Genomic DNA, 26,143 nt, shown 5'->3' on the forward strand with positions numbered 1-26,143 from the left:
GGATGGATGGGGGACAGCAGGAGGGATGGATGGATGGATGGATGGATGTGGGACAGCAGGAGGGATGGATGCATCTCCCCCCAAGATGTGCAGGGTGCTGCCCCCCGAGCCTGGCACAGCAGCAGCCCGGCTGTGCCAGCCCTCCCTGCCTGCAAAGAACATCTGCTCTGCAGAGCCATGGCAACGAGAGGGAAGCTGCAGAGGGCAGAGCCAGCCTGGGAAACCTAAAGCAGCACTGACACCTTGAGGAAGGGGAGGCGAAGCTCAGCACCAGCCTCGCCTTGTCTTTTCCCTGCGCCCTGCGGGGCTCAGAGCCTACTTGGGAGGAGCTTCCTTCTGGAGCTGGTTCCTGCGGTCCAGCTTGCTCATGACCTGCGTGATGTCCACGGTGTTGGCAGCTTCCTTGGCTTTGGCCTCCTCCTCCTGCTGCCTCAGGATGATGGGGCTGGGGCTGGAGCGGAGGTGGCGGCGTCCGAACAAACCCGTGCTGGGCAGAGAGAGGGGGAGGAGAGGGGGTTAGTGAGGAGAAGGGCACCAAAACCTCACCCCTGGGGAGAAAAGTTACCCAGGTGGACAAGCTGGGACACAGAGGTGGCCAAAGGAGTGCAAAATGCGTTAAACAGCACGGGGTGACTCAGTGTCACACACTGCTCCTGAGGGACCCCAGAGCCCACCCACATCACTCACAGCCTGTGTGAAGCCAAACAACTCCCACCCGTGGAATTTTCTGCAGTGCCCTCAGGAAGATCAAGGCAGGGAGCTGCATGGGTGTTTCTGGAGGCTTTGATGCCCCCCAAAATCACCCAGCACCTGCTTCAGCAAAGGCAATCCCCCAGCAGTGAGAGCAGGTGCTAACCCACCTCTGGAGGAGGAACCAGCTCCAGGTTAATGGATGCTGAGGTTTGGGGAGTCCAGAACAAACACTGACAAACACAAAGGCAGCATCACTGGCATCAGCCAGCATCTCATGATGTGTGGCTCAGAAAAACTGCCCAAAGCCCAGGCCAGCCAGCAGCAGGGCTTTCTCCACTGACTCCAAACAGGCTTTAGAGAAATCAACAGTGTGAAAGTCCACGATTCCTCTTTATTGCCTGCTGGGTTGATGAGTGGAAGAGGAACAGAGACAGAAACACCACCCAGTCTGGCACTGCATGCTCAGCTTTAGGAGCTGGATTTGCAGTATAACCTTCATCTTGCTGGGGAAAAAACATTTCCAAGGCCATCCACCTTGTGCCAGCTGTCACTCACAGGGTGCTGCTTGTTGCCTGTCACCTTCCCTTACACCAGGGGTGAGTGGTTTTGTCCAGGCAGCTGAGCAGATCCTGTGGATTACCCCAAACCTTGGGTCTGTCTCTGCTCTGGCAGCCAATGTTTCATGGGCAGGAGTTTTCCCATGCTCAGGACACCAGTGCTCTCTCCTTCCAGGAAAGGAGCCATGAATTAACTCAAGAATCCCAGCCCTTCTCAGCAGACCCACCAGAGAAGGCAGCTGAGCAATCAGCAGCTCCATTCTGACTGTTCACAAGCCACTTGCAAAGGGCTCATGAATAAACAGCACCATCAGTCTCAAAGCAAAGCATCTTCTCAGTGCAAAATTTTATTTAATTAAGAGAACATCTAAATCACAGTAATTTTGCTGCAACTTGGGCTTTTTCTACCCTTGCTACAACAAGAAAAACAAACCCCACAATTACAGCCAGTTTCACTTGCCTTTTTTTGACACCCTCTTGTGGCACAACAGCCTTGGCCAGCATTTCCTTGTATATTGGAGACTTTAAATAGCGGCCATAGGAGTCCTACTAGGAGAAAAAAGAGAAACTGGTAGTTATGGGCTGCAAACACCCTTATTAAAATCACCACCAAATACAGCTGCTGAGGAGCCAGGGAGGCTGGGAACTGGATAATCTCCCCCAGCAGCCCAAGGGACTTTGCATCTCTCAGGCAAATGTAGCTATTTAAACCAATATCCTTTCATCTTGCTGTAAAATTCCCAGGATTTTCCACCTCACAATAAATCTTCACCGGTAAGACCCAGATCAAAAGATCTGAGTGAAGCTTAGCCAAGGCCAGCAGGGTCTCAGAGTCACTGCAAGGTGAGGAGTTTGTATTCCAGGAGCCAAACTTTTCATCAGTGGGTGAAAATCAGTCCAGTTCTGCTGCTGGTTCCCCAAGCTGGAAATGAAAAGCAGGCAAAAGCCACCTGACTCCCTCCACCTTGGAGGGAAGAAGCAGCAGCAAAATACAAATGCCTGAAGCAGCACTTGCTTAACTCAGCAAATTGGAGGGATTTTCAAACAAGGGCCCCTTGAAAGGGACAGCTGATAGCACACAAAGGCCCCGAGGGCTGGAATCCCCCTCGGGCTCTGGCAACAAACAACAAACCTTTTTCATCAGCATGTAAATGTGGGTCTGAGCAGCATCTAGAACGTAACGATGAGGGTGCTCCAGGCCTTTGACTGTGATGCCCATTGTTTTGCCATCGATGTTAATCCAGCGCCTGGCCCCTGGAGCCAGGAAGAGCCTGCCAGGAGGAGGAATCAACAGTGCCATTAGCAGCTGGAGAATTCACAGATTCCTGTCCATGCATGAAAGGAAAAGTGCCTGCAGTTCCCTGCTGCAATTTGCTGTCCTGGTCTTGGGCAATGTCCTCTTCATCACAGACTGCACTCACTTCCTCTTGCACACAACACAAGTCAAATTTTAGCTCACTGGAAGCAAAAAGCCTCTCCTCACTTTGCTTGTGGTAGCCTCAAAAACTTTGCTATTCCACACTGATATTTAAATAACATCCCAAGACTGAAGTGTGACAGAGAACAGAGAGGAAAAGTAAATATATATATATATTAAAAAAAAACCCCAAAAATTCTGTTTTCCTACATAGGGACAAAAACACAACCACATCTGATAACAGCCCACAAGTAAAAACCTTAGGAATAAATCATTTGGAGAAGGAGAATCTGTGGAAGGTGATGGGACTGGTGCACAAAGAGTTTAAGAGTGGAAAACTTTCACACTCACTTGTAGATTTCTTCTGCTTTTTCTTTCACCTTGGATTGGTCTCCATACTTCAGATCCTCACAGGCTTCCCAGAATCCCAGATTCTCTCCTGCATGACAATTGGCAGACAGTGAGGTTGAAGAAAACACAATCCCATTTACTAACTCCTGGATTTGTTTGGCACAATTTGTTGGCCCCAAACCAATCTCTCCAATTCTTCAGTGACCAAAGGAGGAAAACAGCTTTCCCCTGTTCTCTGCACACTGACACCTCTAAGAACTTGTGAGCTCAGCCAGCTCCAGCTTCTCTGGGAGCACTCATGGAATGTTTTGGGGTGGAAAGGAACTGAAAGTCCATCTCATTCCCATGGACATGAACACCTCCCACTATCCCAGGCTGCTCCAAACCCCATCCAACCTGCCCTTGGACACTTCCAGGGATCCAGAGGCAGCCACAGCTGCTCTGGGCAGTCTGTGCCAGGGAAGAATTCCTTCCTAAAATGCAATTTAAACCCTCCCAGCCAGCTCCCCGTGGGGCACATCCCGGGTTGTACCGTGTGTCCTGTGCCACTAGATGGTACCGCCTGCCCTGGCTGCACAGCCTGTGCACTGCCACCCGGCTGGGGACACAGCCAGAGACACTGCCCACCCACACCCACCGCTGAACTCCTTCTTCAGGAAGAGCTGGAAGTTCTGGCGGCCCTTGGGGTCCCGGATGAGCTCGCTGAAGTTGAAGGCCCATCGCTCCACGCGCATCCTGGTGGGCACCTCCACCCTGCGCGGGGACAAAACCGACAGCACCGCTGCTTTCACTAATTAGCAGGTTCATTAAAACCAAAATGCCCTTTGCTGCAGTGCCAAGGGACTTCTCAGCATTCTCTTGTTTTTTTCCAGAGTGGTGTAATGAGCTCCTGAAGTCAACCCACTAAGTAAGTTGTAATTAAACAACTCGGCCACAGTGGGATGAGGATTTAACTGGGATTTGTGCAGTTCTCAGTGACAGCCCAGCCTTGCCCTGAGGTTTGACTCTGTCCCATCCTGGAGGAGGCACTGGTTGCTGCCCAGAGCTCTGCTTCTCATAAAGGCATCCCCTGGGGATGTCTGATGGGATACAATCAGTCCATAACAGGATTGCTGCTCTCAGAACCGTCTCTGAGATGTTGGATGCTCCAAGCTCGAGATGCCACAGTGCAATCAGCAAACCCTGTCCAAAGGGGAGATCTCAGAGAAGGGATGGACCACCAGCCCAAAGCCTCTCCTTAGGAGCAGCCTGAGGGGTGAGCAGGGAGCAGCTGAACCCTGCACTGGTGCCATTCCATCCCTGTGCTGGTCCAGGTGGGCTTCACTCATCCAAGGGGAGGATCAGATCACTCAGCAGGGGCTGGGTGCACACTCCCACCATCAGCTCAGGAATTTCTGGGATGTTAAGGAAGGCTCCACTTGAAGAAGGCAGTGCTGAAAGTTCAGCATGGAGTATTCCCAATTTCAACATAAGTCTGCTTCTCTCAGCATCACAGATCAGATACCACAAGGAGAATCAGTGGTTCCCTTTCCTGATTTGTATCAGCATAAAGGTCACTGTAAACCACAGGCTGGCACAACAACAGAAATACATACAACTTTGCATTGAGATCCCAAAAGTCAGGGTCATCTGATATCCAAGGGTTGCTGGGGAGACATCCAGACAGGATGGGATCATTGGAGAGGAACTGCTCAGAGTACTTCACAATCCTGCAACACATCAAAAATCAAAATATGAATTGGGAAGCCAGAATTACAGCCAGGCCCATCATAGCCAAATAACAGACCACAGATACCCTCAGAGGTGCAGGACTCTCAGCACAGGGATCTGGAACATGGCCCCTGCCTTCTCAGAAAAATCCATTCATTAGCTCAGTTCATCTTTTCCATTTCCCAACAGAAGTGTCCTGGTTGTTTTTTGAAGCAGTGAATTGGTCAATTCAAACACAAGCAGATACAAGACTCCCTTCCATCACCTCCCTTTGCCTTTTCATTTTAAGGAAATGGAACTAAGCCTCCCCACAGTTTCTGTGTCCTGTTCTCAGCTGGCCAGGGCCTGATCCTGCACAGTTCTGGGAGGGAAAGGAACACAAGGGGTGTGGGTTCTCTGCAGCCTTCCCTTGAGCCATGGGAGATCTCAGGGAGCTCTGGGAAAGTGAGGGAATGCTGAGGGCTCATCCCAGCTTCTCCCTTCCTCCATCACCCACCACAGGGCTCATTCCCCTGTCAGTGGCTCTGAGGGCTTGGCACAAAGCAGAAATGTCTCTCTCCCATCAGGAACCAGACAAACACTTCTCCCACCTTCTAACTTGGCCAGACTTCTAATTACAACCGATTTCACTAATGTCCTGGAATTTTAGCTCCAGCCTCCCTTTTTCATTCTTGAAAAAAAAAAAAAAAAAAAAGAAAAAACCCTCTGCTTTCTGCATTTAAAATTCCTTCCAGGCCAAAGTGCTTTCATGTGCTCAGAGCTGGGAGTGCAGTGTCCAGAGCCCTGTTGCTAACAGGCACCTTGGCACAGATCCTGCAGTTATACAAAGCTCCTGCACAGAGCAAACCACAGGGCTGGCACACAGCTGCCCCATCCTGCCTTCCCACTGGGAATGCCAAGGCATCCAGCACCTGCATCAGCCACTCCAGCCCATCTTCTGATGAAGCAAATCTCAACCTGTCAGCTCACACTGCTGTGTGCTCTTGAAGTGCTTTGCAGCTTGTCCTGGATCACTGCAATGCTCTGAAGCATGCACACTGCCCAGCTGCTGCTCACATCCTCATTAATAATAATTTGATTTGGACCCAACCCTGCAGCTGACACAGAGTTCCAAAGTTCTGGAGATTTTTCATCTAGGTGATATTATCCCACCAGAACTAATGAGGGAAAAGCCCCATTGCCAAACAATTAAGCACCACAAAATTCCTGGACAGCAGCCAGGTGTCCCCAGCTCCAGCTCACAGTTTGCAGAATTTTAAGTCACCTGGGAGTCAGTGACAGACAAAACTAGCAGAGCTGCTGGTGCCCTGCAAGTTGTGGCTCTCATTCACCCATTTTCCAAAGAACTGGCCTGAGCACCTTGTTGATCTCAGATGTGACAGCAATCTCTGGTGGCAGTGGCAGTGTAAACCAGGCAGGTGCCTGCTCAGCAGGGGAGGCTCCAGGTTGGGAATGCCTCTGGCAACCTGCCTAATGCCTGGGCTGGATGCTTCATCAAGAACCTGATCAGGAAACACTCCCACTGGGAAGGGGAATTGCTAATTAATTGCTTGGATGTTTGTGGAGAGGCTGTTTCCCTTTGCAGTACAGAATAACCAGAGCTGAGCATCACCACGGGGCAGGGACACTCCTGGGGTGAATCCAGTGACAGCAGGGTCAGTCTGTCCTGGGGGTGACAGCAGGGTCAGTCTGTCCTGGGGTGAATCCAGTGACAGCAGGGTCAGTCTGTCCTGGGGTGAATCCAGTGACAGGAGGGTCAGTCTGTCCTGGGGGTGACAGCAGGGTCAGTCTGTCCTGGGGTGAATCCAGTGACAGCAGGGTCAGTCTGTCCTGGGGGTGACAGCAGGGTCAGTCTGTCCTGGGGGTGACAGGAGGGTCAGTCTGTCCTGGGGTGAATCCAGTGACAGCAGGGTCAGTCTGTCCTGGGGGTGACAGCAGGGTCAGTCTGTCCTGGGGTGAATCCAGTGACAGCAGGGTCAGTCTGTCCTGGGGGTGACAGCAGGGTCAGTCTGTCCTGGGGTGAATCCAGTGACAGCAGGGTCAGTCTGTCCTGGGGTGAATCCAGTGACAAGAAGGTCAGTCTGTCCTGCTGGTTGCTCCTCCTGGGGGACAGACACACTGCTGGATCCTCCCCCAGCATCACAGCCTGGCATCACAGCCTGGTCCAGAGCAGTGCCAGTATCTCCTGACTTCAGTGGGATTCTCAGCCCAGAGGCTGCAGCAGAGCTCCCAGAGAGCCTCTTCATCCTGCCTGGGACTCTGATTCCTCCTCAGCCTCCTGCTCCTGGTGCAGACAGCACAGCCCAGACAGCACTGGGCCACCACATAGATTCCCTGGCTGAGTCACCAGCTGCCACAGCAGACAGCTTCAGCAGCTCATCAGGAGATAAGCACTGAAGACTAATTAATGTGTGGACAGAAGGAAATCAGGACTTACCCTCCAAGAGAGACAGAAGATTTCACTCTGGTCTTCAAGATGGCCTGCTGATAGTACATGATCTGAGGGGAGCAGACATGGCCATGGTTAGGAGCACTGAGGTTTGAAGATAAGGCCTATCTAAACCTCAAAGAGGTTCTCTCCCAGGTAGTGGGGCTAATTACAGCAAGGACTGCTTCTTCCCTAATTACTGGATGTCCAAGGAACCAGAGAATCCCTGAATTGTCTCAGTAAAATGTCTGTTTTCACTGAGCTTACTGCAAACATCAGAAGCACACTTTGCAATGTGCAAATAATTAAAAAGCACTCCCCATGTTATATAGAAATTGAATAATAGCTACCATCCTCAGCACCTACAAATGCTCTGGATGATTTAGCATGTAATTATCATTGATTCTTGGCTGTCTCTGTGCTGGCGCCACCGTGATTTCCCCACCGCTAATTTTGATCTATTGGATTTCAGCCCTGGTGTCTGTCCTTGCCTGAGCCTTCCCGTCACTGGGAGAGCTGCTGGCTGCCTGCAGTGGGAGGGGATGTCCTGAAATCACATTGATAAAAGCTCCATGAGGCTGGGATTCTGCTTTTCAAAGAGCCCATCCCCTGCACAGAGGGCTTTGAGCCACACCAGTGTGAGCAACTCACACAGGATGAACACCAAGAAGTGAGGGAAGCACCACTTACCTCTCTCCTATAGAATTCCATAGTAGTTTTCTGTAAAATCAAAAAAATCATCATTAAATTGGGATGGGTGATTAAGTTTGGGCTTTTTTTTTTTTTTTTTGAGACATGGAAACACCGTTGCAGCATTGCCGTTGTGCAGCGCTCTCCAATTAATTCAGATTACAATTAAAATCAAACACAGCAGCTGAGCTAATCAGGGTATCATCAAAGCTAAAAGCATCCCCACATGGTAAATTGTCCCATTAGCTGTATTTACTGTTTAGCATTGCTTCTCCCATCACAGGCTGCCTGTATGCCTTCAATTAAGGGGTTATTCTAATGGAGCTAAAATAGATTCATTTACGAGACACAGATTAGATCATTCAATATTAGCTAAAGGAGACAGGAACCAACACATTGCAAAATATAAACACCACAATTAAAAGCCTCAGAAGCAGTATCTGCTGTGCAAAGGGTGTTTACGTTGTGATTTGAATAACTTAAGACTATGTTACATGTCATCCACAAATGAGCAGGCAAGAAATTAACTGCAGGGTGTTTATTCACAGAGCTTCCTTTGAAGCACAGTTACTTTGTGTGGAATAAACTGGAGAGGGGAGAAGCAAAGACAGGCTAAGTCAGGGATGCTCCCAGCAAGCCTTTAAAGGCTCAGGCAGGGTTTCAGCTCCTGTTTCAGTCCTGCATCCCAAAATTATTCTATCAAACAAACCCTGTGGCAGGTGGGGTGCCTTGCTGAAGTGCAGTTTGTGAGGGATGAGGGATGAAGATGCTGGTACTGAATGCCACAGGCAGCCCTGCTCCCCAAATTCCCCCAATTTTGGGAAATGCAGGATGCTCTCCCAGGGCTGATCTGTGAGGACACCACTGTGGGGACACTGATCTGCTTTTGCACTTGAATCATCGTCACCAGTCCTGCTCAGGAGGGAGAAACTCTTCTCCACGTGGCAGAAAAAACACACAAATTCTGCTGACACTTGGTTCTGGGGGGCCCACTCACCATTTCAGCAGCAGGAACCAGATGTGCAGCAGATGAGCCCAATCCCTACAGCACCACCAGAGAGCCAGCCCTGACCCTGACCCACACCCAGCCTGGCCAGTGGGGCACCAAAAAAAAATCCTCAGAGTGGTATTGTGAGGGGAGGAAACTTTTCCTGCTGGGAATCCCATGGCCATCCCAGCAGGGACAAATAGGGCAGCAAAACCCAGCAGTGATGCTGTGCTGGCTACTGAGAGGGGGACAGGACTCACACATCAGAGGAGAAAAAGTTCCTGGGACACCCTTATAAATAAATGATGGAGGAACTGAGTTTTTCACTCTTCTCTGCATCCCTGATTCCAGGTCACCATTTAGACACCATTTCTTCCCTCATTTCTACAGTGTCAGTGTTTCAGACAGATTGCAGAAATGGAAGGGGAAAATCACCTGCTTGCACAGAGAAATTTATTGCATTTACTGTCCCAAAGTGTCCTGTTTAGGGAGCTGTGTTTCTGCTCCAGGCCAGCTGCCTCCTGCACAATAGGAATTCACTGTCTCCTTGGGGAATCTGAGATACAAACCAGATAAACCTCATCAGATTTACAAGTGCCAGCTGAAGGACTCCATTGGATGGGACTTGTGGCTAAATAATTTTAAAACCCTATTTTCTTCCACTTTTTTCTCAACTGAGGCCTGGTGCAGTGGGAAGGAGAAGTGGGTGCTGGCACAGTGGCTTGAAGGCAGCTCACGTGGCAGGAAAGTGGAGTTATCTTCTAGAGGGGTCTGAGAGGCTGGCAGCACACCACACACACACGAGACAAACAGCTGTGGGAAAGAGAAAGAGAACAGAGTCAGTTCAATGTTACACAGAGACAGAAAGGGATCCATTAAAATGCCATCACAACAGAAAAATTATATGTGGGTGAAGAAAAATCCGTAAACAAGGGAAGATTTTATTTTCTCAAGTGCATCACACACCAGGGATCTCCTCCTGCCACAGTCTGTGTGGAGGGCAAACAAGGGGGTTTTGCTGGGATGCTGCAGGTGTGATCCCCCAGAAAAGGGGCTGAGCATCTCTGAGCAGTGACACAAACTGAACTGCAGCCAAACCCAAGGGGAGCCCAGTGCTGAACACCCTGGGAGGCTGCAGGTGCTGGCTGTGCTCAGCCCCTTCCAGTTCTCAAATCAGCACTAAGTGGGAAGAATCTCAGCTATTTCACCCCAGAGCTGCTCATCATTTCATCTCCCTTTCTCCCACAGTGCCCCCACAAGCAGTTCCCAGCTCAGGGCTGCCACAAGTGGCCCTGGGCACTCTCCATGTCCCACTGAGCACTGCCAGCTGTCCCCAGCATCCACCCACCCTGATCCCCACCACCGACTGCAGCAGTGCCAAAGCGCCCTGCCCCACCCACCCACTCTGCCTCATTTGGAAGGAAATCATATTTGGAACAAAGGAGCCGTTTCTCATAATGAGATTAATTTTGCAATGCCCTTAACGAGTGACTTATCGCAATTACTGCGGATCAGCTCCCCAGCCCTGCGGGCTCCCAATCAACATGGCAATTAGTGAAAGGCCTCAGTCTGGCTCAAGTGAGTGCCACGAGCTGTTCCACATCCTCTGACACCCCTGAGACACCCCGTGGCACTGGGGCACTCTGCCTGCCCTGCTCACACCCTGGTGCCACCAGCTCGGTGGCACTGGGGCTGCAGAGCCCAGCTGGGAGCCAGGACCTGCCCCAGAGCTGATCCACATGGCTGAGGCCACCAGCTCCTACAAGAGCTGGCATCTCTGCTAATTCCTGTTTGCTCCTCTGCTCAGTGTGAGGCTTCCTGACCACACTGGGAGATGGTGGTCATGGTGTTTCTGCCTGCCTGGCCACTGTTCCCTGTTTACAGAGCTCATAAACACCTGGAAACAGCTTTGGGTGGATGCCTGGAGGGAGCTGGGAGTGGAGAACAAGCACAAGGTTGTGCAGAGTTTGTTTGGGACCAGGACACTGCAGATGCCACCCTCACTCTGCCCCAGGTGCTCCATGCACAGAGCTTGGCAGGCTGAGGCTGATCCCAGGAATTTCCTGAGCAGGAGCTGGCCACTGAGCACGGGGCAGAGCCAGCCCAGCCTCCCTCCAGAGCTCTGGGCAAGGAAGATCTGCCTCTCCAACCCTGCACAGTGCACCCCAGCACACACCCAGCTGCCTCTGCACACCCCAACAGCCCAGCTCAGTGCAGAGCCAGCCTTTCCCTGCACTCAGCCAGCTCAGAGCCTGCAGAGGCAAATCCTGACTCTGGCATTAGATCATCTCAACACTCATCTCCACTGTGCTGGTGCATCCAGCCCTGCAGCTGGAAATCAAATCTGCCACAGTCCATGCACCAGTTTTGCTCAGATGGCCATTTTTCCCTGTCTTGTTTATCTGCCCCTGAGCTTTCCAAACTTGTGGTGATGCAGCAGAAAAGTGACAGGGATTTATGAAATTAAAGGCCAGCAATGACTCCCTGATCTGTGGCTGATTTGCTGTGTACAACAAACCAGGGCATTTCACTCAGCAGCCCCTGAATCCAGCACAGTGATTCTGGGGGGAGCTAAAGCACCTTTCAGGAAGGTTTCAGGAAGGTTCAGGTACCTGCAGGCACTCAGTGGTCATTCTCAAGCAGTGAGGCTTGATGTGAGCCTGAAATCCAGGCAACAAAAGGCCAAAGCATCTCTTAATTAGCTGTTCAATGGGTGGCTACTTCTGCCTGACTCCTGCTGCCCATCCACAGCCCCTAACTCATTTTAACCACAGGGATGCCCATGGATCAGTAATAAACATCCTTCAGAGGAGTCTGAGCACCTGATTATCCCCAGAGGACTCTGAGGAAGGGAGCAGCCCACCAAAGGGTCTGAGCAAGACAAGGAGAGATGTTCATGTGAATGTCACCTCCAAAGAAATCAGAAATTCATTATTTTCTTTCCAAGATAAAAATCTCCATAATTTGACCAACAAAGTGAAGGTGGACTGAGCAGGAACAGGGACACAAATCAGAGCTTGGCCCATTCTTTCTGCTCACCAAAGGCATTGGTGAGAGCAGCCTGCAGAGCACAGAACTAAAGCTGCCAGTCCAAAGGGGGCTCCATGAGGGCTCTTGGCTGTCTCTTGTATTCTCAATCACTCAAAAGCAAAAGGAGGAGCAAGGAGAACCTTCCCTCTTCAGCTCAGAGAGCAGCTTAAAGGAGAAGGGCAGGGAAGTCACCCCAAAGCTGGTGTCCTTTGGTTTCTGCCCTCCTTGGAGCCTCCCCTGAGGGGGGAGCTGACCTGGGTGGGACTGGGCAGAGATCCCTCAGCTCCAGGCAGCTGGCACATGGACACAGCTCCTGAGACTGTCTGCAAACCTAAAATCCCTTCCTGTCAGCTGAAAAACTGTGGGCAAGAAGTTGGCTTCCTCCTCTTTCTATCCCTCTCTCTTTCCACTACTTTACTCTTAAAAGAACAAAAAAAAAAAGGCTTTCAGCAGCTACTTACAGCAAGGAAAAAAATAAAATACACCCCAACCCTACACTTTGCTCCTTTTCAGTCTCTATAGCAACAGAACACAGCTGGCCAAAGCAATTATCCTGCCTCTGGCTGCCGAGATGTTTAAAGGCTGTTACAAAAATGGGAAGTTGTGGGAATACTGTGAGTGTGGTGGCAGCAACATTGGCACTGAATTGCTGAGAGATGCTGTGACTTTGCTTCCAAATGAACACCGTTAAGGGTACAAAGACAGGATCATCTCAGAGGGTTGATGGAGAAGGAACAGCAGCTCCAGCTCCTCATCCACTGTCTGGATCTGTGTGATTTCACACCCCAAACCAGCTCACCCAGTCACAGCCCTCATGGTCTCAGTTCATTGATTCTGTTTCTTTATGGTCTACAGTAAACATTTTTGGGCAACATTCTGTCTCCTATCCACCACACCAGCTTCTTCATCTTCTTACCACACATCAATTACCCTTTGGGAGGTATTCTGTAATTTTATTTAAAACCTGGATCTTTGCACTGACCCTTTACACCCCACAAAGTTCATTCAGCACTAATACAAAGGCTGCAACGAGCACCTGGAGACAGAGGATTCCTTAATGCAGTTTCACCAGCAAAGAAAACATGTCCTGCAGCCAAGCACTCACACTAACTGGTATGGCAGGAAAGCTGAGAAAGTCTTTTCAAGGCTATTTTGAGAGCTTCACCTCCAGGGTGAGACAGCTCCAACCTCTGGCCTGTTAAGCTCTTAGAGCTGAGCTGACACACTCAGCCTGCAGTGCCCAAAAAATGACAACCCCAGGGACATTTTCTGGGTCCTCCCAGACAAATTCAGTAGGTGTGTTAAAAAAAAAAAACCCAAGGCTGTCTCACCTGGTTTACCTTATTTTCATTGGGATCTGTGACACGGTCTATTCCGTACTCGAGCACGTCCAGCATGCCTGGCTGTGGTGAACAACAAAGCTTTGTAACTCATTTGGTTTAAAGGCTGTGGATCACACAAATGCAGGAGGAGACCCCCCCAGGCTCCACTGCCAGCAGCTCCCAGCCAGCAGTGCCTTGGGAGCCCCCAGATTTGGGAATGCCCCTCTTCCAGCATGGGTGCTGCACCTTTGAGAGCAGCCAGGGGAAGGTGGTGGGGACTGAAGGGAAGGGCTGACCCTTCCCTGGCACACAGCCCTGTCCCTTTCCATGGGAGCCTGTCCCAGGTGGCTGCAGGGAGGGCACCACCAAGTCACTACAGCACCCTGTCCCCCTCTACTCACAGGAGTTCTGTTCACAAGCCAGTAGGCTCTCTCCTGGCAGTCCAGGGCATACCTGTCCTCCTTCTTCCGCTCCTTCCCTGCCCTGCAAAGCCAAAAACAGGGGAATTCATGAATTTTACCCTCCTAAAACCAGTGGGATGAGAAGCAGGGCACACCTCCAGCCCATGGGTCCCAGCCTGACTGCACCATGGATGCTCTGATGCTCCCTCCTGACCACATCCTGCCCTGGCTAATTCTGGGCTGCAGACATTGTTCACACAGCCACACATGACTCTGGATTTTGAGAAATCCTCATCTTCCTGAGCTGAGCTGGGAGCACACACATCCCCTTTTGATCAGGCACACAGCCCTCTGGTAGCTTTCTGCTGACTTGTCCTCAGTCCTGCTGTCCCATGTCCCCAGGCAGAACCCAAGGACTGCCCCCCAGAGATACATCCTGGACATGTCTCACCCCTGTCTCTCAGTAAAGCAGGGTCATTTCTCACAGAAACTACTTGGAAATGGTTCTGAGGAGTTTTCCCAGGAACTAAAAACCCAAATCACCTCCACAACTAAATAGAAGAGGCACGGTTTGGGTTTGGACCAACTAATTCTTTCCCAGAAAAGTCCTGAGCACAATTTGGGCCTTAGCGAGCATGGGGAAGGGAGCATTCCCAACAGGCTGTTTGCATGTGGCCTCCCTGCTGTGGTTAGCAGGGTGGGTGCTCTGCACCAGTCTGCCCCAGCAGCACCATCAAACAGCCTCAGACGAGTTTAATCGACTGCTCCAGACACAGGCTGGGTATCTGACTTTGAAACTGCATTTGGCATCTCCTAGCCCAAGTCTGACCTCAATTTACAAGAACAACAGTCTCGTGTTTAATGAGGCAGTTATCTGATGAGCTGCACTGCCAGCACTTGGCTGCCAGCCCAGGGAAGACTGAGGCTGCTGAGCAGCAGAGGCACTGCCTGCTGTGCCAGGAGGTAAAGGAAGGTAAGAGGAGCCCACAGAAGTAAGCAAAGATCTCTAAAGGAGTAATCCCATCTCATCTTCACCAAGTTTCCTGGGAATTTGAAAGTTTCAGCTCCTACAATCAAGTCGTTTTAGCTGGGTGCTTAAGAATGCACTTCAGTTTTCTCCAGAAGTCCCTGCTGGGAACATTTACTGCTCCTTGATTCACTCATTCAGCTGAGAGATGTGCAAGGAACTCCTGACCCAGACCAACAACAGGCCCAAAGTCCAGTGCCTGATCCACAAATACTCATGGAGAGCACTGAGCTAAATGAAGTTAATTCTAGTGAGGGCTTGCAGCATCAGAACCACATCAAGTGCAAAACCTAAACCTCCCCTCCAAGCCATTTTAGAGCTGCAGTTTGAGTTTTTAATGTGTGATTTAACTGTGCACTAAGACAGCCAAGCTCTGCTCCTCACCCCAGTGATGCAAACAAGGGAATGCAACTCACTTATACTGCTCCTTGGCCTGCATAATAACAAAATCCCACTTGTAGTTTATTTTTTGATTGAGCATGTTGTAATGTTCCTGGAATAAAAATAAAAAAGCAGTTAGTGTGAAAATTCTGAGCAGGGCACTCCCATGCTGGGGTTTTCTTGACTCTCCATAGTTCAACGAGGCCAGCCAAGAAATCTGGATTGTTCTGCACGTAATTACAAGAATTGCAACAGTTCAAAAATACCATTTGAAGGAGAGCAATTACCCCTGCTAAAATTATAATTGACTTCACAGTAGTTTTTCTGTACTGGTCATTTTTTTACTTGCAAAACGTTGGCTTTTGATACTGCTGGAGTAACACCTCATACAATTGAAGAGGTGATTTTTTTGCTGTGCTCCACTCATTAGCAACAAAGGGCTGAAGTTGCAGCAAATGAGGGTCTTGTAATGGAACAAGTGCAGTGTCTCCTCACCTTTTCATACTCTTCCAAAATCCCTTTCCTTTTAATGTTCTTCTTTGCTAGATAAATTGCTGTGGAGGTAGAAGCAAATTAGCAGTCAGTTATACTTAGAGCAGCAAGTCCAAGAATAATTATAAATTTACCCACATTACAAACACAGGAGCCTTTGTCTGCTACAATATCTTCCCAGGCATGAGCTCCAAGCTCACAAAAGCTCAGTGAAGAAAAAAGAGCTGAGTGCTTTAGGGCTGTCACTGATGGCCAGGCTGGAGCAGGCAGGCAGAACAGGCAGTGTGTGCCTCCTGCCACTCTTCTCCTGGAAACTCAGCCAGGTTTCCATGGGTCAAGGGACACTGCACCAAACCTCCCAGGTGTTGATGATGCTCAGGGTTTGACCTCCAGGTTTTCTGAGCACAGTGCTTTTTGCTCAAGTTCTAATAAAAACATTCCAATCTAAAATGGAATTTTATTTCCTTTTTTATTTCCTCAGAAGATCTACAGCATAATGCAGATAAAAGTCACAGAGGACAACCCTGGTATGGACAAATCAGTCTGAGCTGCACAGCCAACAGGAGCAAACCCAGCTGATCACCCAAGATTCACGATTTCTACAACAAAAAGCACCACAAAGGCAACAAGAGATTCACATGGAAAGGCCATCAGGAGATACTGGAAGGCACTGTGCTTTCTATAAAGAAAGGAGCATCTCTGAATGCAGGGCTTGATCCAAATCTACAGGAAGACAGCCTTGGGCTCAGCTCCAGGAACACACTTAACTACTCAGGGAAATCTAATCTTGTGTTTAAAGTCTTCCCTCCCCAACAAGGTAATTCAGATGTGTTCCTGAGTGATGGATCTCAGTGAAACAGAAGAGCTTAAAGCACTTTCTCTCACCAAGGCCACCACAAGATGGTCACACCCTCAGTTCACCATTACTGATAATTATTCACAAAACAGCATGGAAAAAGAATGCCAGGGCTGGTCACTGCAAGCAGAGATGCAGCACAAGAACATGAAGAGCAGGTGTGGAACAGGAGTGAGTGACAAACCCACAGCCCTGGATGTGTGCAGTGCCACCACTCACCATAGTCTGTGTCATCAGCAGCCCAGCTCTGCACTGGCCAGAAATAGGGGGTCTGCAAGGAAAGGAGCCCCCTGTTAGTGCACAAAGGCCCTGAGCTCATGGACTCCTCCTGCCATATCCCAATTTCCCATAGCAGTGGAAACAATCTAGCCAGGAACCTTGATACCATCCCTGTGTTTTTTGTATATTCATTATTCAGTGCCCCCACACCATTCTATTTCCAACCAGCAATTCCATTTGCTACTTTAAGACCTGGAAGGGAACACTCTTTGGAGGAAAGCACTGCTGTTCTTAGGTTGAACAAGTACACTAATTTCATTGAAGAAACTATCACAGCTTCCCTGTAAGCTGCAATCTCAGTTTCTCTGTGCAGATTTCTCTGCACAGCTCCCCAGCTCTGGGAACTGCCCCAGCTGCCTGTTTTTAATAAAAACTAGTGCTGAATTCTCTCTCAGCAGCTTAGAGGAGCTGCAACTCACTTGAAACCTGTAGAGGCTGCCATCTGCCTTGAGGGTGAGGTTCTTTGGCTCCTGAAGAGGGTAGATGTACCCATATTTGACAAACAGGTCTCCCAGGTGGAGTGCCTCTGGAAATGGAGAATGCAGATGTTTTCATTGCCCAGAAACACTTCACTGGAATTAAAAGTGAGCTCTTATGCAGAGGAGAATTCAATAAAAGGTTTTGTCTCCTGAGAGCTTAAGTGAAAGCTGAGAAAGCCTCAATTTTCACATTCTTTTTACCCACCTTCTGCAGTGACCTGCAAGCGCTGAAGAATCCACTGCATTATATCATTACCTGCAAAACAAAGACAAGGTCAGGAACTGGAATCAGGACTGTGCCCAAATCCATGTGTGGAAAGGAAATCTCTCCAGTCTTCACTGTGCTCTGGATCCCTCCTTTTCTGCAAGTGTGCTTTCAAATGCAAGGAGGCACAGACAAAATGCACTGCTGGGCTCCCACTGGCCAGGCTGGCACCCCCAAAGGCAGGGAGAGGGACCCTGGAGCAGGCAGGGATGGCACAGACAGAGTGTGCACCAGCTCACATGGCCTGAGCAACATCCAAACCCTCAGCAAGGCTTACAAAGGGCTGAAGGATGCAGCAGCTTTCACACCCAGGGAAGGAGAGGTTTTGCTCACTGCAAAGAAGCTCCAGACTGACAGAACACAGTCCTGTCTCAGCTCTACAGTGACTGATCCTCTGAGAGTCCTTTATTGGGCAGGAGGGATGGCCAAATCTCAGATCCAAGCTGCAGTGGTTACAGGATTTATCAAAGGGAAACAAGATTTCTGCATTCACACACATTTTATCTCTCCCAGTTCTTGTGCTGGACTGTGAGTGGTTGTACCCATAGGTAGCATAAACATCCAGCAGTTTTAGTTTTATGTTCTAAGGGGCAAATTTCATGAAACTCCTTCCATTTAAAGAGGGCAAAAATGCACTTGTTCCCTGATCAGTTGCTGGCCTTCTCCTCCAGACCTCCCCCAGGACTGCAGACCGAGGTGTTGACCTTTCTTGACATTGCAGTGATGACTTAACTTTCTAATAGGGGCTCAGAGCTCTTATCCTACTGCCTGCTTCCTGAAATAGATGAAATTAAAGGATTATCTCATCACTCATTTCTAGACAGCTCCCTCTGTAAGCACTTTCCCCCAAAGGTGAACATTTAACATTGAGGTTTTTACTGACTTTCACTGAATTTAACTAGTTAGCTTCCTGCACATCCTCTCCAATGGATCTGTGTCCCCTGCTCCAGTATTCTCACCACACCCTCACCAAACATGAATCAGCCTCTTTTGCAACACCCAGAAGCCAGTCAGTATCCATGCAGCACTAAAAATATCAATTTAGAGAGGGATGACCAGCACACAGGGGGAGTGGAAGTCACTTGCCTGTCAGAGGTGAATTTCTGAATTTATGACTTGTGCAAGAGGGAACTTGCAGCAATTCTAGTTAAGGAACACAGCAAAGCAGACAGCACACAATGAGGGTGAGTGCTAACACATCAGGCACCAGAGCACTTTTAGGAAGTGGGATTTTACATTGGGCAGACATCAAGAGAAGTTCTCGTTCCCCTGCTCTACATCTGCGTGGGACGTCATCCCCAGCACAGGGAATCTCCTCTTTGTGCTGCCTTAACCATTCCCTGACAGCTCTGGGGAGCTCCTTTGTACAGCAAAGCCTCCACCCAGCTCAGCTGCATGACAGCAGTGTGAGCCAGGATGTGGTTTGCACTGCAGTGCACAAAGGGTGCTGCTGACAGCAGCTTCAGAAGTGTCCAAATTCTCCTGACCCTTCCACTGACTGGCTCTTCTCATGGGCAAGTGACTTCAGTGCCTCTGCAGCCTCATTTTTACAAAAGAAATTGGGGCAAACAACACACTGGGCTCTGCAATCAGTGGAGAAAGTCTCTTGGCTTGCCTGGAGCAAACTCACTGGTTTCAGGGGGAGTTTTTGTTCTGAATTTCAAAGTGCTGAAGAAAGATCGAAGCAGGGGGAGGAAAACTTGGGTATGGAGTACGTGTGAATATTTCTAGCAGAGGATTCCTCACAAGAGCTTTTGTGGAGGCTGGGAGGACAGGGAAGCAGAGGTACTGAGAGTGCTGTGACAGGAGGAGCAGGCACAGGGAGCTGTGATAAGAGCTGCCTGTAACACCGAACATGACACAGCACAGCTCCTGTCTGCTGCTCCTCCAGCCTCCTCCAGGGAGGCAAAGCTGTCATTTACAGGCACAGAAGTGGGTTGAGTATTTTGTTCTTTTCCTGCCTACTCAAGAAAAATTAGCAGCAGTAAACATTAAAAGGCAGACTAATTGTTTACTGCTCATTTCTGAAGTACCATCTTTCAGTCTGCCTCCAGGCTGCTTGTTTTAGCTGGATTTTAATATTTATCTGTGATCCAGCCTCACTGGGAGCATGAGATGGAGGCTGCAGCATGTCCTCATCTCTGTGCTAAGAGAAGGCAAGGTCACTTGAGTTAACCCCCATGAGACAGCTGGAAGTGCCTGGGGATCACTTTGTGTCTGATTCAAAGAGAAGGAATGAAATGAGACCGAGTGAGAACAAGATAAAGGGAGCAGGTACATTTCAAACCATGTACAGCTGATATTTATTGGGAACAGAGCTCCAGCACACTGGCATTGGCAGCCCTGGGGTCCACATGCAGATTTTCTGTGCTGAACTCAGCCCAGTCCCTTCCCTTGGGGAAGCTCTTACCTGTCACAGCGTGGGGGATGCTGGTGACCATCACAGCCTGTGCCTGTGTCTTGATCCCTGTGTCTGGGCTCTGCATCTCCATCATCAGAGTTTCAATCTGCAAAACATGGGATGGATGTGAGGGGTGGGCAGGAGGGAGCCCTGGGAGCCAGCACTGCAGAGGGGTGGGCACTGCAGTGCCACAGCAATGCATGCAGGGGCCACAGCCCTCTCTGAACCTCAGTGCCACCTCCAGCCATGGCAGCTCACACTGGAGACACACACAGCCAGGGCCAGCACAGGATGGAACCACTCCAGGAGAGCTAAAGGGAAAATACAAAATAAAATCTCTGCTACCCATAGCTCACACTGCCACTGCACACACACACAACCAGGGCTAGGACAGGAGGGAGAGCATGCAACCACTCCAGGAGAACTAAGGAAAAAACCAAAATAAAATCTCTGCTACCCATAGCTCACACTGCCACTGCACACACACACAGCCAGGGCCAGCACAGGAGGGACAGGATGGAATCACTCCAGGAGAGCTAAGGAAAAAAATAAAATAAAATCTCTGCTACCCATAGCTCACACTGCCACAGAACACACACACAGCCAGGGCTAGCACAGGAGGGACAGGATGGAACCACTCCAGGAGAGCTAAGGAAAAAAATAAAATAAAATCTCAGCTACCCATAGCTCACACTGCCACAGAACACACACACACAGCCAGGGCTAGGACAGGAGGGACAGGATGGAACCACTCCAGGAGAGCTAAGGAAAAAATACAAAATAAAATCTCTGCTACCCATAGCTCACACTGCCACAGAACACACACACAGCCAGGGCTAGCACTGGAGGGACAGGATGGAACCACTCCAGGAGAGCTAAGGAGAAAATACTAAATAAAATCTCTGCTACCCATAAAGGTTCCTCTCTGGCTCACTGGGCACTTAGAAAAATGGGAGGGAATAAAATCTGTGCAGAGGAGGTGTGTGAGGGGCTCTCTGACCATCCCTGTGCAGGGCTGCACTCACACCCAGCTCTCAGCCCCTCCAGGGATGGGGCAGGGACATCCTCCTGGCCCATTTGGCATCTCCCATCAGGAGATCTGGCAGCACCTCCTGCCTGGGACTCCTCAGGGACCCTGGTGACTCATTTTTAACAGAGGACGAGTCTCACACTCAGGGACAGACAACTTCTATTTCTCATTCCCAATTATCTTTACTTTTTAAAAATTATAATAATTTTTAAACTTATTTGCCTCCTCTTTGACTTCCTACCAACACCATTCCAAAAGCAGAAAGCTTTTACTTTCACCTGGGGTCTGTGCTTGGATGGGTGGAGTTGGGGCACACTCCTCATCTCCTCATTTTTGATTATCTGAGTGCCATGAGAGCTTTGGGGAAGATGTTTTTTTTTGCCTTCAGCTTCCAGGGATATTAAATCAAAACTGGTCCAACAGGACCAATTTGGTCTCTCCACACATTTGTTTTGGGTGAGGCTGCAGCTTTTGAACTGAGAGTGGAGGATTTAACGAGTGTGACTTGATGACACACACACATAATGGAGGGCATTGTCTTCACAGGCACCACAGCGACTTTGGTCCCAAGTCTTGCCAAGTTCTGTGAGGATTTAAGCTGTAGTGACAGAATACACTCTGGGCTTGTCAGTAAAACTGGATTTTCAACTGCTTTTAAAGGCAGTGACAAATTAATGCTAAAACTGAGAAGCCTGGTAAAATTTAACATAAATATTTGTATAAAATATTTTAAAAGAACAAAACCAGAACAGAAGTGATGGAATATAAAGATATATTTTGGTCTTTTAAGAGAACTCACAATTTCAGCCTCAGAAAGTTCAACTGTGTGGGATGAGATGAGGCAGGCAGCACTCATTTAACAAACTGGGATTCCAAGCAAACCCAGGTACCTTGGGAAGTCCCCCTCTGTGACTGCACAGTCAAGAACAGATTCTGGGGGCAAACACAGCCCTGTCACCCCCTGTCCCAGAGCTGGGACCCCCCAGCAGAGCCCACCAGGATCCCCCAGGGTTTGTCCCAGGCAGGCAGCACAGCACATCCTGCTCCAGCACACGGCTGCTGTTCTCCAGGTGGGCTCCAGAGACACATCTTGGAGCAGGGAATTGGCTGAGAAAGCCCCAGAGCCCTGCAGCACAGCATGTTGCCTTCCTTTAACCAGCAACTCTCCAACTCCCATCATGTTCATGCTCTGCCACACTCCCTCTTGTCACTGCAGAAATGACAAATAGATTAAAAAGCAAAGAGCTGCTCTTGGGGGGTGCCTAGCTCTGGCTGCAAACCATCCACCTTGCTGATCAAAACTCAGCCTGTGTCTCTCTGCTCCCAAGGGAACAGCGGATTAGAGCCATCAGGAGCTGCTATCAGAGCCAGGAGGGCTGCTCCACACACAGCAGGAACATTTCCTTGCTTTGCTAAGGGCTCCAGTACGTTTTGTCACGCTTTCAGCCAGGAAAGAGCTGTCTGGTTTGAATTTTGCAGAGCCAGAAGCCACTTCCTGACTGGCTGATGGGTGGAGATGCACACAGAGGTATCAGGAGTGCCAAAAGAGCCAGGCTCAGGGTGAGCTCACATCACACGATGGAGATCTCCCTTCAGATCAGCTGGAATCTCTGCCTGGAGGGGAACTCACCCTGAAAGCCATAGAGGAGACAACAGGAAAATTGTCTGTCCCCTCTCTGATTGCACAAAGTCACAGGGTTCAGTTCACAGAGTGCAAAGCAGAACTCAAACTGCCATAAAGTAAAAAAAAAAAAAAATCACTGGATTTCAGGAGGCTGTGGGAAGCCCCAGGGAGAGGCAAATGGCCAGCAATTGATGGGGTGTCCGTGGTTCTGGAGAAGGAGGATGGATGATTTCCTGCAGCAGGGAGCAGTGGGGCAGATAATCACTGAGGGATTGCTTGGTTGGGTTAACCTGGGTGCAGGGCCCATCCCTGTTTGAGCTTTACCCTTTGGGGACCCACCAGCTCTCCAGGATCAGGGCATCCACAGTGCAGAAAAAACAAACTCCAGGGGCTGAGACTCCGAAATGCAACAGCAAAACACTGCCAAGGTGAGGAGTTCAGCCCTCCTCAGCATCAACCCAGACAGAGGCATCTTTGCTTCAGACATGAGAAAGATCAATTTTCCCAGCAGGAATTCCCAGTTCCCAGCTGAGTGCACAGCCCTGGTGCTATAATTAAACATCTGCTGCTTTCTCTGTTGTATTTGCCTGGTTCTAACCCCTCTCACTGTTTGCAAGGATCAGCCCTACCTGCTCTGATTTCCAAGGTAACAATACAGTCCTTATCCCCACTCTGGCCTCATTCAATTGTTTTCTAGATCTACAGCTACCAACCTTGCTTTGCACATTGATGGATGAACTGAAAAAAAGAAGAAATGAAAAAAATCCATTGTTAACCACCTAAAACTTCCTGCTTTTTGTTAATTAAAGCTGAGGGGAAGTGGCTTGTTCCCACTGAGTGATGACTTGGCTAAAGGAAGTAAATCTGTGAGTGGGGAAGGCAGGCTTGTAGCTGGCTCTTCCCAGTCTGGAGGGGAATTTTTCCAAAAAAAGATGCAGCACTGGCATCTCCCAGCCTGGAACAGGGAAAGGGGGGATAGGATGAGGCTGAGCTTCAGCCATATCCAGGGCCTCACTTAAAAAGCAGGAGTCTGCTGGATTCCAGCAAAAAACACAATTCAGGAGCTCACACCTTTTTGGAAGTGCCCATGAAGATGAGGGCCAGCAGCTGCTGGAAAGTCTAAACCTGGAGAAGCAAAGCCAGGCTGGAAAAGCCCCCAGCCATGCTGCAGACCCTGAACATTCCCTCTCTGGTTGCTGCACAGCTTGGGAGAAGCCACCAGGGACCAGAGTGAGGAGGAGGAGGCAGAGGAAGAAGGAATCCATCAGCCCTACCCACAGGTGTGAGTCATGGTGCAGCTCTGCAAGGAAAAACAGGCAGCCCAGCAGCTCCTGGAGAGCACAGCCCAGCTCTGCCAGCTGATGCCCAGCAGGGCCAGATCTGGCTGCTGGAGCAGGCACAGACACAAACAGCTTGGGGTCATTCAAGCTCTCCACACAAAATGCATTTCAGAGGCTTGCTTGCTATCCCAACAGACTTTTGGGTCATTCTTCTTCCAGACAACATGGTTTAATAGTAAAACAACCTAAGTGTTAGCATGATGAGCAGGTGTTACAGGGGCCTCTGATCCCATAAAGACCAAGCTGCACATCCAGCCTGTTCAGAGCAGCCTCAAAGCAAGAACAGGGCACTGCCACCACCCCTACAACATCCCCCTGTCCTCTCCCCGTGCCAGGACTGCTGCTGTGCTCACAGCTCCATGCTGGAGAGGCAGCACAGGGAGCTAGGTGCTGGGAAAGCACAGGGGCCCAGGGGCTGAGAGCACTGCAGGAATCCCTCCCTGCAGCTGCAGCAGCCCAGGCACAGCCAGTGTCAGCTGGCAGCAAGGCGTGAGCACAGGCTTAAGCAATTCACAAAGCTTCTTTCTAGGATTTTAGCTCCTCATGGGTCTAAGCCTGTAAGGTGCTCGCTGGGAGCATCCTCAGCTCCCACCATGGACAGCCAGGAAAGGTGGCTGGTGTTTCCAGGCAGCTCTGAGGGTGTCTGCACACAGACCACAGTGCCAAGGCTCCCAGCACGGCTTCTCCAAGGTCAGGAAAAAACAGAGCAGGAATGAAAGCAGAGATGAGAGCCAAGGGTTTTCCCTGATTTTCACTGACCACCAGGAGCTTCCCTTCCTACTGCAAAGCTCTCAAGTGCTCAGCCCCCCTGGCTGCTCTCAGTGTGAGCTGTGCCCGCTCTCTAACAGTAATTCCTGTGTTTTCACTGATCTTCCCACCTGAGGAACTCGGAGCACTTTGCAGACACTGCTGCACTCCCACGGAGCAGCTGAGGCACAGCTGCAGGCAGCTGTTTGCTCAAAGCACACAGCTTCTCCTCTGCACCCCCGCACACAGCTCCACCGAGCATTACTCAGTACAGAATCTGGCCTGGAATATTTCCCTTGGCAGGGCTCCCCAGCCAATTTACCCTGCAAGACACAGCACCAAAGAAAATACCCTCTTTACTTCCTCTAGTGTAGTAAGCACAGTGTATGTACTGCCAGGCTCATACCTCAGCATTGAATATCCCCAGATTCCCCTCCCTTTATCCCTGGAATCCTCTTTAGGTTGTGGGTGTTGAGGAAAGCTAACTACAATTCCAACAGCAACTTGCTGGTTGTACTTGTCACTGGAAATTCAGTTAATTCCATTCAACAGGAGAGGTGGGTGGGAGAAAAGCTAGCTTAACACTCTGCTTTTGAAAACCTGCAGATACCAGCTACACTACAACTGGCTATGCTTTGAATGAATGCGAGAGAAAATGCCCACCAAATGCCTTAGGAAATCACGCATTACACCCAAAAGCGTGGGCATACACCAGCCCACTCCTTCTGCTGCTTCTGGCCACAAATACACTCATTTCTGAAAAACTGGAGGGAGGCAGAGAGCAGGCAGCTGGCTGTGATACACCCTCTGAATGTGGACATGAGCTGAAAGCACCGGGAACACGCACTGGACAGACTGGACAAGAGCTACAGAGTGCCCTGCCTCTGCAGATGATGGGTTTTACCCTGGGAACCGACACGGCTTGGAAAAAAAATAATGGAAGAGGGAGGAAACGTGTCAGGGAACCATTCAGCTGAGATAAGACAAACAACATTACAGTCCTGTGCTCTCCATCACTTCAGCACAGCCTGCCCCCCGAGCCAGCCGGGATCCACAGTGCTCTGCAACAGGTCCTGGCCCCAAACTCCCGGCGAGGGGCTGGCACCCCGGACCCCACACTCCCACAGGTGCCCCAGGAAGCCGTGACCGAGCGAGATGCTGTGAACACACACATCCCAAGCATCGCTCCGCCCGGCCGCGGTGTGCCCATAACGGCGCGGCTGAGCGCTCACCTTTTTCAGGAAGGCCATCCGCGGGCGGTAGCGCTGGCCCTGGTCGAGCCGTGCGACGGTCATGGTGGTGGTGGGGAGCGGTGCACGGCGGACAGCAGGAGCGGAGCGGAGCGCGGTGCGCAGCGGAGCAGCCCCCGCTGGCGGAGCAGCCCCGGCCGGGCGCACCTGGCTGCGGACACCGACACCCGCCGGGGGCGGCGCCACCGCTGCGCGCCGCAGCCAATCAGCGCCCGCCAAACGCGCTCATTTGCATAAGGGAGCAGGGAGACCGCCGGGGGGCGCTCGTGGGAGAGAGCGGATGGGGAATGGAGCGGGATGGCAATGGAATGGCAATGGAATGGCAATGGAATGGCATGGCATGGAATGGAATGGGATAGAATATGGAATGAGATGGAATGGAATG

The 26,143-nt window shown here is 50.3% G+C and overlaps 1 protein-coding gene across 2 annotated transcripts; it reads right to left on the reverse strand.

Annotated features, from left to right (window-relative positions):
• Nucleotides 1-15: 15 nt before the first annotated feature.
• On the reverse strand, nt 16-25,903 carry LOC117005202 (regulator of G-protein signaling 9-like). 2 transcript variants are annotated; one of them, XM_033076641.2, is made up of 17 exons: nt 25,741-25,903; nt 19,777-19,873; nt 17,307-17,357; nt 17,042-17,148; nt 16,563-16,614; nt 15,491-15,549; nt 15,031-15,107; nt 13,588-13,669; nt 13,205-13,267; nt 7,847-7,876; nt 7,166-7,227; nt 4,614-4,727; nt 3,656-3,771; nt 3,019-3,106; nt 2,383-2,521; nt 1,711-1,796; nt 16-487 (listed from the first exon to the last, which is right to left on the reverse strand). In XM_033076641.2, the coding sequence occupies exons 1-17, from the start codon at nt 25,801-25,803 to the stop codon at nt 316-318; spliced, it is 1,458 nt and encodes a 485-aa protein (XP_032932532.1). In that variant the 5' UTR covers nt 25,804-25,903; the 3' UTR covers nt 16-315. The 2 variants fall into 2 exon arrangements, with proteins under 2 accessions (XP_032932532.1, XP_032932533.1); XM_033076642.2 differs by lacking the exon at nt 16-487 and having other exon boundaries at nt 1,715-1,799.
• Between the last annotated feature and the right edge of the window lie 240 nt (nt 25,904-26,143).

The sequence above is a fragment of the Catharus ustulatus genome, chromosome 20 (genome assembly GCF_009819885.2).
Source record: "Catharus ustulatus isolate bCatUst1 chromosome 20, bCatUst1.pri.v2, whole genome shotgun sequence".
NCBI classification, from domain to species: Eukaryota; Metazoa; Chordata; class Aves; order Passeriformes; family Turdidae; genus Catharus; species Catharus ustulatus.